Source organism: Anabrus simplex, chromosome 1, assembly GCF_040414725.1.
Source record: "Anabrus simplex isolate iqAnaSimp1 chromosome 1, ASM4041472v1, whole genome shotgun sequence".
Taxonomy (NCBI): domain Eukaryota; kingdom Metazoa; phylum Arthropoda; class Insecta; order Orthoptera; family Tettigoniidae; genus Anabrus; species Anabrus simplex.
Window position 1 is genome coordinate 294,838,924 of NC_090265.1, and position 12,975 is coordinate 294,851,898.

At 38.8% G+C, this 12,975-nt stretch overlaps 1 protein-coding gene across 6 annotated transcripts in view; it reads right to left on the reverse strand.

Moving 5' to 3' along the window:
• The window catches only part of LOC136865245 (UDP-glycosyltransferase UGT5-like), an 84,785-nt gene that overhangs the window by 23,426 nt on the left and 48,384 nt on the right, over positions 1–12,975 (reverse strand). Inside the window, exon 1 of one of the 6 annotated variants that reach the window (XM_067142396.2) lies at positions 5,366–5,412. The exons of the other annotated variants lie outside the window; for them this stretch is intronic. Within the exon in view, the coding sequence (XP_066998497.2) occupies positions 5,366–5,377 (12 nt within the window). The 5' untranslated portion in view covers positions 5,378–5,412. Of the gene's footprint in view, positions 1–5,365; positions 5,413–12,975 lie in introns of those variants that run through there. 6 annotated transcript variants of the gene reach the window in all.

The following is a 12,975-nucleotide window of genomic DNA, read 5'->3' on the forward strand; positions in this document are numbered from 1 at the left end:
CCATGGACTTAGGCCCCCTTGTTCCCCTATTTACCTGTCTGTGATTTTTCTTTTTGGTGGCGAACCTTAAAATAGAAAGTGTACGATAAAAATCCCCGTACTCTTGAAGCCCTGGAGGATGAAATCTGGAACATTACAATACTGCAGTTACCAACATAACAACTTGCCGTCAGAAACGTTTTCACTGCACGTAAAATAGTTAGGTACTGGGCTACAATGTGCCATGTGGGCGAGTCAATATATCAATCGACTTTGATATCGATTCTATCATGGATGGCGTCGACTCTTTGAGTGGTGGGCTATGAACTAAATATAATGTGTTAATCTGAATACCATTTAAATACAAATATGGAAACCGAATACAGCATAAAATAAAATACTGCACGTTAAAAAGGCGGAATTGTTTCACGAATTAGTTTCGAATCACTTTCTGTTAATCAAATAGCTATTACCTGTCTCAGTTTCATTCTTTACCTTGACATTATGAAAGTGACTGAGGAATGAACACTACCAGTAACGCATTACCTGTACACAAGGAAGCTTGCCTATTATGGTGATTACGGTTGGTTGGTGTAAGGCACGGTAGCTAAAAAGAGACGGTAGGTGTCACGTGCAGCCGGCCAGGAGCTTGTGACGTCAGCGGACCGTGGACCGTCTGCCAGGCGCTGTAACTTACTGAAAATCAGCGTACCGAGCACCTCGCTTATGTTCCATAACACAATTACGTTTATGTTGTAATAAAGAAATTCACATGAAAACCACCAAGATATTGCACAGAACTATTGTTGTTATTATTTTGTTTGTGTGCTTTCGTAAATATTGCAGATGTACTTTGAAACCCAGAATAATGAGACCTTTTGCTAATATGTTTAAACATGTTTTAAATGTACCAATACAGTATACCGGAAATGTTAGTATTTAAAGCTCCCAATCCTATACACGTACAGATTTTAAAAATCAGAGCTTAAAAATCAAGAAATAATATTAACCGAAACAGGCTGTGGATTTTCAAAATCTGTAAATAAAGTACATAAGATTAAATACTGCATGTTGTTACTTTCCCTGAAAATATTAAGTACTATACTAATATTATTGCTTTTTTATTGCTAGAAATATATAATAATAATAATAATAATAATAATAATAATAATAATAATAATAATTGTACCGGTTGGTACACCTCCACGCCGCACTTTGGAATTTTCCGCCTTAAAGTACTCCCCTACAGCAGAAACTCGGAACTTTAAAAACTGAATTATCTCAACAATTTCTCAGAAGATGTCACTGTGTTAATTTCGAACTGCTTTTGTTTACTAATTATCAAGAAGTGTGGACATTCTCTGATAGATGTTTCTACAAAAACTATGACCATGCACCCTGGTGCGAAGGGGTAGAACTTTATTTGAAGAAATTTTGTATTCATAAGTTTGTTGCTTACTAAATTTAGTTCTTTCTTTTGTGGGTTGCAAATATAAATCTTTTCTTTCCGCCAGTTTTGAAGTTAGCCAATCAATAATTTCTGTCATTAATTTTCAGCCAATTGTGTCTTTCTTCTCCAATTTTGATGTGTAACTGTAAGCTACCCAATAAACGACTTTCTGTGTGTCTTAATTATTCATGAAAGGTCTCGAATCTTCCCCGAGAGCATAAAAACTGCTGATTTTCCTGGCTCTCCGCCACTTCAACAACATCTAGCTTAGTGTACGGAAGTATAGCAGGGGGCGGGTAGCTCTTCTTCCTTCGGGCAGCAGCTCTTCAACAAAGGTTATGGCCGTTTAACATCTTTATTTCTTGCTAGCTCAGCAGCTTAACACTCGGGGAAGGTTCGAAACCTTTTCAATGTAACCAACCTGTCTAGAAATGTAACTTAGCGCCGGCTTATGTAATTTTTTTTATTACTTTAACTGTAAATCTGGGATAGAGTGTGCTTTACCCTCTCGAGCTCCCCTTCATTTACGATTTGAGGTGACTACGTTTTCATAACCGATTTTCTTCATGTGTTAGAAAAATTTCTTATACGAGTCACCTCCCTAGTTTGGGAATAGCCCCTGTGTCATCGGCCTAGTGCCCCTTAGGTTTTATAATGTTTCATGTAGGAGTGCAAGCAACGCCTCCATCATCTTGGTATTTTGGACCATTTAATTATTCTTTTCTTTTCTTTTAAGGCCCTGTAGGCTGGGTACGAGATACACCTGTTTAATTCTTGTAAGTTGTGCCTTGATGACAAGTGATTGTAAAGTATAGTATTGCCTTTAATAGGCTTGAAAGATTGAGAGCGGGTGAGCTCTTTCCGGTGTTTTGAAAGGTGCCTCTAGGAGGCTAGACATTACTAGGTGGGAGCAAGTGCTCCATGTAATTAGGGGTTTTCTGCCCTTTGGTAATTTGTGGTTGTGAGCTGAGAGCTCAGGAATTATAAAACTTGGGGCTCGAAGCCCAGATCTTGTAATGATCCCCTAAAATTTGTGCTTTCCTGCTCTGGTTTATAAATTATACCTTGTACCTGATTTTGGCTTGTTGTTGATTTGTGACTTGTTGAATTTTGAAAGTCTATATGAAAATTGTTAAATTCTGAAAATATAACCTTTATGGAAATTTTAATTCATCTTTCGGACTTGTAGCTAGACCCATTTCAGCCCGCACCTTCTTTCACCTCTGCATTCCACGGGTAAACCCATAATAATAATAATAATAATAATAATAATAATAATAATAATAATAATAATAATAATAACAATATTGAAAAACCAGTAGAGCATAAGCCCTATTTGACAAAATTATATTAGGGCTGGGATGGTTTGTACAGCCTGCCACCGCACACCACAGCATTTTGATATCACAAACGCGACATATACACTGGAATTCACTTCATTCACGAACGACATGAAAAAGTTCACGACTTTTAAGACAGTGATCAGCGTATTTTCATGTGCTGTAAATTTTCAAATCACGAATCTACCAAGAGAGTAAGAAGAGAATTACACGAACAATTTAGCTGAAGCACAAGCGTAATAAAATCATGGAAGTTATGAATACATTCAAAACTGTGGGTTCATTCTAATTAGAACGGGTTAAACAACCAACTGCCTTAAACGATGAAAACATTCAGGGTATTTGTGAAAGACTTTAGCGATCCCACCGAAAATAAGAAAACTGGCTCAGAAAAGTTAGCTTTCATATTCTTCTGCACGGCCGGAGGAAAGAAAACTGGAATTTAAGACTTACACAATCTCAGAATTGCAAAGTGAAAAATAAGAGATCCACTTGCAAGAACACATTAATGCAATGGCATCCTTCTCTTCGTCGACAGTGGTTAATGAAATCTTGAATTAATGCTATTTCCTGATGAGGCGTGGTTTCATTTACATGCATGTGTAAATTCTAAAAATAATATTTTTACGTGAGAATCCAATAATTATTCATAAAACTCCAATTTCTGACCTTAAAATAGGAGTTCGTTGCGCTATTAGTGCCAAAAGAATTTTAGGCACAATTATTTTAAACGACACTATTCATTCTGACCAATATGTAGAATTAATACTGAATTAGTTCTTTCCCCAACTGAACGAACATGTAACGCCACCCGCGTATATCCAGAAAGGCGTGGCAAATATCACTTTTAATTCAATAAATGCATTGTTTTTTTTTTCCAGGAAGAGAATAATTAGTGCAGGTTTATGGCCAGCTGGATCTCCTGATTTAATGCCATTCAATTTCTATTTATTGTGTAGTTTTAAATATAGACCACCGTTGATGAACTTAAAAATATAATTTACACTGAAATTTTGAAGATGAGGCTGATTTGCAGGGTGTGAACCGAAATACGATCACACGCTACAAAGCTTGTATACAGGATGAGGATAGCTTTTCAACATTTGTTGTGATGGGGTAAGTTTTTCTGTCTGTTTTTCAATCTGGTTATCCATTCATTGATGGTGATGGGTTTTCTACGGTCGTACGGTTACGGTGTGACGGAGACCACACTGTCGTTTACAGACACGCGGCATGCAGGAAGGACGGCAACTCTTTGCTGGACCTCCACCATCAACATGGAGATTCCAACTGCTCTTGAACATCTGGAAGAAATAAATGATCACCATGCTGTTCTTCCAAATACGTCGGTACTAAACCTTTCGACAGGTATATACAGCAGAAATATATTATCTCAGATTTGTCGGTAGCATGACCATTAGACTCTTCTTTACAGGGTTGCATACGGGCTCTTCAGTACTTGCTGACGTATCCTATACGTATTCAGCAATATCCTAACTACTTGCAATGAAAGTTTTATATAGGCTAATTAAATTATTTTAATAGGAAGAAAACAATATTATGACGATAAACATGTAACGAAATTTGAGACGAGCTTGATGGTTTCATGAATTAAAGTGTTAATAAATGGGAAAATAAACGAAATGCGGTCGCACCATTTCAGGAAGTATTGATTTAACTGCCTGAAGGACTATTTAAATTGGAAACGATTCATTTAAGTTAGGATGATCAGTAAGAAAAACTCTGGACGTTCCTCTGGTTCGGCTTTTTACGTACAACTGGGTTACATACTTCATTCAGCATTCATTATAATTATTATCATTAATTGACCCGATTCATTACATTTTATATTCTGATTTTCATCATGTATATTGTACTATTAATTATGTATCATGCAACTGATTTTATTTAATCGGCAATGAGGGAATTGTTTGCAACCAGTATGTATTTTGTAAATAAGTGGGATTTGTTGATTTGAAAACAAAGTAATATTGTAACTAGTAACAGAAGGTATAAGAACTGGCATGGCATTGTGCAACCAAGTTAACGTATAACCAATGTTGTCTTAGGCAAAAAAGTTTCCTTGGACAAGGGAGTCATAACCATCCGTACGAGTGGACAAGCCAACAGCCTTGTGAAAAATGTTTGTATAACGCGTGTCCACGTGGTTTCGAGGCAGTTTCTGTAATTCAAATAAATACCGTGTGGACGGAAGGGGGTTAATAAAGTTTATTTAAGCCCGTGTCAGGCTAGCATGAGAGACTTACGAATAAATAATGAGATCACAACGGCTACGACAGCTGCCTACTACTACCGGAAAATGACTACAATTTGCAGAAGAGATCACTAGCGGGAGCACATACCTTATAGCAGGAGTGCACGGCGGAGCATATTATAGTTTACAGGACAGATTTAATATCTAAGATCTTGCAGGTCGACCGTAGGCTATATTCAGCTTTCGGACATTCATTGTCGTTATCAATGTAAATTTGTAATTATATTTATTTAGCTTGAGCTATCTGGTTTCGAATTCATAAATGAGTTCTATTTAGCATTCGCGATTTATGTCCGGGAATGAAAGTATTTGTAAACTTACCTGAAACATCATAAGAGAACTGTTGCGTGTATGTCAGTCGTCAGGACGTGTGAAACTAAAGTAGTTGAAGTGCTTGCATACTGCAGGTGATTTTGTTCAAGTTTCCATATCAGACTATTTATGCAAATGAACGTGACCAGACATGGTCATTACACTTGATAAGAAAGCAGATCAAGTTCAGGTACGGAAGCAGATTACAGCTAAGCAAAAAACCGGAACCGTTTGTTACAACGTAGGAGTCTACCAGCACATCAATAAGCAACAAGGTAATCCCAGCAACACACAAGTTTTCAGAAATAAAATAAAGGAGCAAGTAAACAGCGGTTTTAAATAATTCTTATTACGTACATGCCTACAGCTTCTTGAAATAATTAATATGTTAGTAATTATGACAACAAATCTCACAGAGTACAAATTCAGTAAATTTAAGTAATGCAAGAAAATTTTGATTTGAAGTATATCCAGGAATTCAATATTCCTTTATTAGTAACTAGCTGATGTATCCGTGCTTCGCTATGGAATTCTACATCGTATACAGAATTCTAGGTTAGGTAGTGTATACGTTGTAAGCAACACTGTATTAAATTGCATAGCTCTTAACGTTACCCTAGAAACGCGATGGGGAAATCACCAAACGTCTTCTTGTGCGAAGATCTGGTTAGGGAATTTTCATTGAAAAGGTAGCCACTCTTGCCTAACATCAGTCACAATCAAGTTGGGATGTTTTCATTATAATGGCACACACTCACTCTCCACCTGCCTTTTTACATCCTCGGAAAGGCTGTCTTACGTTTTTTCCCAATTGAAATCAACACAGATCAGTATGATAATAATAATAATGGCGTATGACCTCTGGAGAGGCCTGGTGCAGGTCTTTTTTCTAGTAGACGGCCTTATTAGGCGATATCCATGTGTGTGAAGATGAGAGCCCTACCTAGGATGATTTCTAATGTTGAAAACGCCAAACACACCCAGCCACTGGAATTAACCAATTAAGGTTAAAATACCCGACCCGGCCGGGACCCACTGACCGTTCAGCCAACGAGTCGAACATCAGTACGATGACGCCAGTAGAAATGTCACAATTAACAGCAATGCTTATCATATGAAATACTCTATCAAATTAAAAACGACACATTTCCTCACTTTTAACGAACAGTACTACGCTGCCGATCTAACACTCCAAAGTTCCAGAGCTGGAATGACCAAGCCGCACACAACTGTGAGCCGTGAACACTCTTTAATTTCGGGGCGCAGGTGAGGGTTGAAAGCGGGGGGAGGGCGAATAGTGTAGAGTCCCAGGCAAAAACTATGCCCTATTACTCATCTCTTTAATAGGAGAATACCAGATGAGTCGGCAAATCTCAATTCACTACACTGGCGGCGGAAAAATCTATCTGACTTGGAGGCAAATTTTTCCTCCAAGCAGGAAGAGCAACCCTCTCTTCACTGTTAATTTGGAATGAAATGAATGTACAATTTAATAAAGGTGAAGAGGAAGAAGCTTCTCTGAATAAGAGGCTCTTTTCAGCCTTGAATTTTGAGTTATTTAGTGAATTGCAGTGATATTAGCCTATTTGGAATATGCCTAAATTGTAATTCTAGACCAGGTCGTACTACTACTACTACTACTACTACTAAGTGATCCTCTGTCTTAAGTGAGCAAACAGCTCATTCAAAACAGCGCGGAATACTATGGCGAACCAGTGTGTTCCATACTAGCAGTATCAAAAAATGTATGAACCAGAGGAATGGCATGCTAAAGAAGAGAGTTTTCTAACTCCCCTTCTATTTACTGCCAATATTCAGTTCGGGAATCTTGTTATAATTAATGTCGTCCAATAGGCGCGGTATGTCTTTGCTGGCAGGACCTAGTGTTTACAGTGCACTATGTCTTCTGGTATAGGCTAGAGCAATTTTGTTACTTTCATAGATCTGTCTCTGTCTTATTCTTGGCTTTGACAATATGAAAGTGACTGAGGTATGAGCGATGCTAGTAATGCCATTCCTTCTGCAGCCAGTCCCTGCTATGAATGGTGTGAAAATGTTGCTCACTGGATCGGTTAGTGCGTGCATTTCAGTGGGCTTGGCAGAGGTGAGGAAAGCAACGGGATACTACCTCACTCCTCATTTCTCTAGTACGCCTCTTCAGTGATGCCTAGGCCATCTATTACAGCTGATGGCAGGGCTGTTGAGGATCCCACCAGCGTTATCGCTGACGGACTGAACATACATACAATAGGCGTGATACCATGCAGGATACCGGTTACGCGGCATGGACCCTTCATTGAGTCGGAGTGAACTAAAACTGTGTCAAGGACCGATTTCTACCAAATATTACATTACAGATCTAGGTCACTCAGGCTGATGGCAGCAAGGTTTAAGTTAGTGAGGCTGATGGCCAACAAGATGTAAGTTACGACGCTGATGGCCAATATGACCCCCAAACTTGGATCATGATCATTGAAGATCACTTAATACATTTCCGTACTTCTTATGGTAACAAACTAAAAATATCAAAATAGAACAAATGTTCAACATTACATTTCACAAACTATGTTCATTTAAGTCGAACAATCCCCTGCAATTTAATTTGCGGAATTTAATTCCCCACAAATAAAAAATCTAAAACTTCCAGGTCAACAATCAAGATAATTACTTGGATCATCTTCATCACTCAAATCGAGATTTATCTAATCAAGTTAAGTATTTAAACTAACTGAATCTATCACACATAGATTAAAACAAACTACTAAATATCTGAGAAATGGTTTCCTATGAAGCTAGTTAATATTATTAGTTGGAAATATTTCTTTTGATGTTTCTTATTAAATTTGTTGTCTGTCGTATATTTCTTGAAGTGCCTGTAAGAAACAAAACTGTTGTGTGATGACTACCAGGTACTGCTTTTGCTATGTCACTGTTTCCATACTAAATCTAAACAACACCAATATACATTATTATAAAATGAAGTGTCGTAGTGGGTAACCTCTAAGACAAATTCCCATAAAATAACTTTCCATAGGACAGTATGAAATCAAAACCATAATAACATAAATCACCGAGCTCGATAGCTGCAATCGCCTAAGTGCGGCCAGTATCCAGTATTCGGGAGATAGTAGGTTCGAGCCCCACTGTCGACAGCCCTGAAAATGTTTTTCCGTCGTTTCCCATTTTCACACCAGGCAAATGCTGGGTCTGTACCTTAATTAAGGCCACGGCCACTTCCTTCCAACTCCTAGCCCTTCCCTGTCCCATCGTCGCCATAAGACCTACGTGTGTCGGTGCGACGTAAAGCAACTAGCAAAATATATATATATGAAACCACACTAAAAATACAATTACATCGGTACTCGCTTGGACTAAACGTTCGCCACCCTCCTTCCATATAGCTTCATGCGGAACAAGTGACTTGAGCATGCCAGGTAATACTTCACAAATCTGGGGTGAGCGGTCCTGTTGCATCGTTCGTCTGCCCTCTTACACGAACCAAACATCCGGGCTACTATCTAATAACTAACAATTTGACAAACATCGCCAGCACCACGTTAAACAAAGAAATAAATCATCGCTCTAAGACAAAATTGAAACATAAAAGTCATATATGGACGTACCTTCAATTGTGCCAGAAAGTAAGACATCACTGCGTTTATCACCAACAATCCTAAAATTACGAACACTGGAGCGTTGAAATTCATCATTTCCCATGAAATATTGACAAATACCTATTTCTTTACCAATGAAATACATTTTGAATCGATTACAAGCCATGTTTCCCTTGAGGTACAAACGTAAATTCGACAAATCTCTCCAAATCCCCTCTGTGGCTATTAATATTGTATCAGCTGACGGGTGTTCATTCTACCTGACCGTTCATACTGAGATCTGATCCACAGGCAAGCAAAATGTTTCTTTCTGACAGCAAAATTAGACACAGAATAATTTCTAAGTATCCCGGATGTGATTCTTGCCTTAGTAACACCTACCTCATGATGATGTCTACCAAGTCATTGGATATGCGAAAGGATTAAATTCAGACTATTAAAATGAGTTACTGCCATGATTTTGACAAAATGATCAGTCACCTCACATAAAATCTAACTCACAACCACATCACTCTTCGACACAAAATCATCGAGTCTTTCCGACACAAGATCACAGCATTACTTCTTCCACGACACCTTCAGGATTCAACACCCGATAACGTTACGTCGTGGATCTGCTAGCTTCTTCTGTTAATTCAGACTGTCATCCTGACAATCGTACAATTATGGAAATACATCATCTCTGTCATTCGGGATTTCAGCTTGGATAAATTGTTTCTTACTTTGACATTTGCAACTGGAAAATAATGACATTAAAAATAATTCACACGTATAATCTTCTGTCTTGAAGTACGCATTCGTTTTGCAGTAACTTAGTTAAACACGCACAACGATTATGTCATTCCGTATAGACGCCTCATATGCTCGGCGTGGCTTACTTGCACAGTACCAGTTACGAATATCTGTCCAGCTATTGACCGCAGTGTTTAGCAGGCAGTCAGACGTCATTTAGTTCTTGTATACTGTAGAGTTGTATAAAACACTAGTTGATCCGAAGGTTATAAACTAAGTTTGTTTGCACAATTCTTAAAGGGATGGTATCTGTACTGAGGGCAATGGAGGAAAATACCAAACTAAATTTAAACTGTTGTTCCTTACATTCCTTACTTCCTCTAGTGACTTTACTTTAGTAACTAAGAACTGCTGCGCACTATAGTTCTAGATAACAGTTCTGCATAACAGCTTTGTGATAGTCGACAAACGAGCACGCTATTTAACTTGCCATATTTCAGATTTAAACAATAGGAAGTAGACAGTGTCACAGTGGAATATATAGGCAAAGAGTAAGATAAATTGTAAGTAAATTAAGTCAGTAGATATTTATTTAAATGCATACTGCGATTAAAGCTCACTTCTGGCTTGGCTCGTTTACAAACTCATCTTCCATTTCAAGCATACGCGCGTCAAGTTTGGAGGCGATATTATTACGACAGCAAAACCACGCTAATACAAATGATGAATAATATTAAATGATAGATAAAATATAATTTACGTAGGCAGAACGTGCAGAAACACAGTCAAGAGTACTCCATTGTGTGAAATTTTAAACAATTTTCAGGAAAACATCATGAGTGAAAAACGTTCCTTATAACAACGAAACATGTAAATGAAACCAATCTGAGCCCCATGGCACAACAATCACAAAGAGCCTTGGCCTACCAAACGACCGCTGCTCAGCCTGAAGGCCTACAGCGACGAATCCTCTCGGCCGTTATTCTTGGATTTCTTGACCGGGGCCGCTATCCCACCGTCAGATAGCGCCTCAATTGTAATCAGGCTGAGTGGACCTCGAACTAACACTCAGATCCCGTTAAAATCCCCGATTTGACCGAGAATCGAACTTAGGGCCTCTGGGTAAGAGGCAGGCAGACTCCTTCTTCATCGCTGGAACTGCGTAAATAAAAATGTTTATTTTTTATATGTTACTATCAGACTTCTCTCACTCCTTTTCTGGAACATTAATTTATTCTAAATACCAACTACGTGATCATTAAGCTCTGGGGTTATTTTATTAATATATCATAACTATTTACAATCACGAACAGAAAAATAAGATATGTACTATATAAATAGGTTTATTATTCGCGGTCCGAATTTATGGCATCCATGACCACTGCAGAGTTCGGTACCCGCATGCGCTTTACGGCCGGTAACACTGTGTGTGTGTCACTCTTGACCAAGAACTGTTTCCCTCCGAAAAATCTTATTGAACGTTTAAAGATTATTTTTATAAGAATTTCACAGAGAGCGATCGCCCGACTTAGTTCATAATGTTCAGTGCTTATTATACAATGGCTACGCGTACTGCACCTTCCAAAATGGGTCGTCAATTTTTTATGATGTTGCCATCAAGTGCAATATGTAAGATAGATTTGAAATTTGATGCTGAAGGTTGTTTTTTTATTGGATGGATTCTGAAAACACGCAAAATGTTGTGAACATTTTCAAGACACTGCAGGTGAGATGCGGTGTGCTTACGAACTCAATGAGCTAAAATTTATTATTATTATTATTATTATTATTATTATTATTATTATTATTATTATTATTATTATTATTATTATTATTGTTCTTGTTGTTGTTGTTGCTAGCCTCGTCAAGGCGCCAGGATGTCGGAAGTTTGTCCCACAGAATTTCGTAAGGCAGCGACGCGGAGTTAATGACACTTTAATGACACTCAAATGCCAATGTTCTCAGTCAGGGTCAAACTCACTCGCTTGGGAACAGAACGCCTACGTTCAAGTGAATGCGTCAATGCGATCAGTGATAAGACTTAAATAATAGGAGTTAGTCCTCGTGAATGTCTTCAATAACCACTTATCATTTGATCCTAAAATTACCATGTTTGCCTTCGGTTGATAACTGTCACATGTTATGGAAATCTATTGTAGAAACTAGACCAAAAGTTACTATCATATTTCAGAAATAAAGTTTAATCTCATACAAAGAACCACGGGAAAACTGTATTAAGTAAAATGGTAGGTTACATGATAACGAAGGAAAATATATTCTTATTCTTATTCTTTCTGAAAATGTTACATGATCAATATGCAAGATGAGTCCTCTGACACGTTTTAGGCTTCAGTCGATAGTAATACTTCTACAAGGGATGCAATGCAAATATATATTCAGCTTCGTGAGAAACTCTAGACTGTGACTCCCACATCATTAATATAATATAATATAATATAATATAATATAATATAATATAATATAATATAATATAATATAATATAATATAATATAATATAATATAATATAATACACTGACTGACAGAGCAAATGCAACACCAAGAAGGAGTGGTCAGAACTTTATGCCAATTGCAGGGTAGACTGACGTCACTGAGGTATGCTCATGATGTGAAATGCGCCGCTGTGCTGCGCACGTAGCGAACGATAAATGGGACACGGCGTTGGCGAATGGCCCACTTCGTACCGTGATTTCTCAGCCGACAGTCATTGTAGAACGTGTTGTCGTGTGCCACAGGACACGTGTATAGCTAAGAATGCCAGGCCGCCGTCAACGGAGGCATTTCCAGCAGACAGACGACTTTACGAGGGCTATGGTGATCGGGCTGAGAAGGGCAGGTTGGTCGCTTCGTCAAATCGCAGCCGATACCCATAGGGATGTGTCCACGGTGCAGCGCCTGTGGCGAAGATGGTTGGCGCAGGGACATGTGGCACGTGCGATGGGTCCAGGCGCAGCCCGAGTGACCCCAGCACGCGAGGATCGGCGCATCCGCCGCCAAGCGGTGGCAGCCCCGCACGCCACGTCAACCGCCATTCTTGAGCATGTGCAAGACACCCTGGCTGTTCCAATATCGACCAGAACAATTTCCCGTCGATTGATTGAAGGAGGCCTGCACTCCCGGCGTCCGCTCAGAAGACTACCATTGACTCCACAGCATAGACGTGCACGCCTGGCATGGTGCCGGGCTAGAGCGACTTGGATGAGGGAATGGCGGAACGTCGTGTTCTCCGATGAGTCACGCTTCTGTTCTGTCA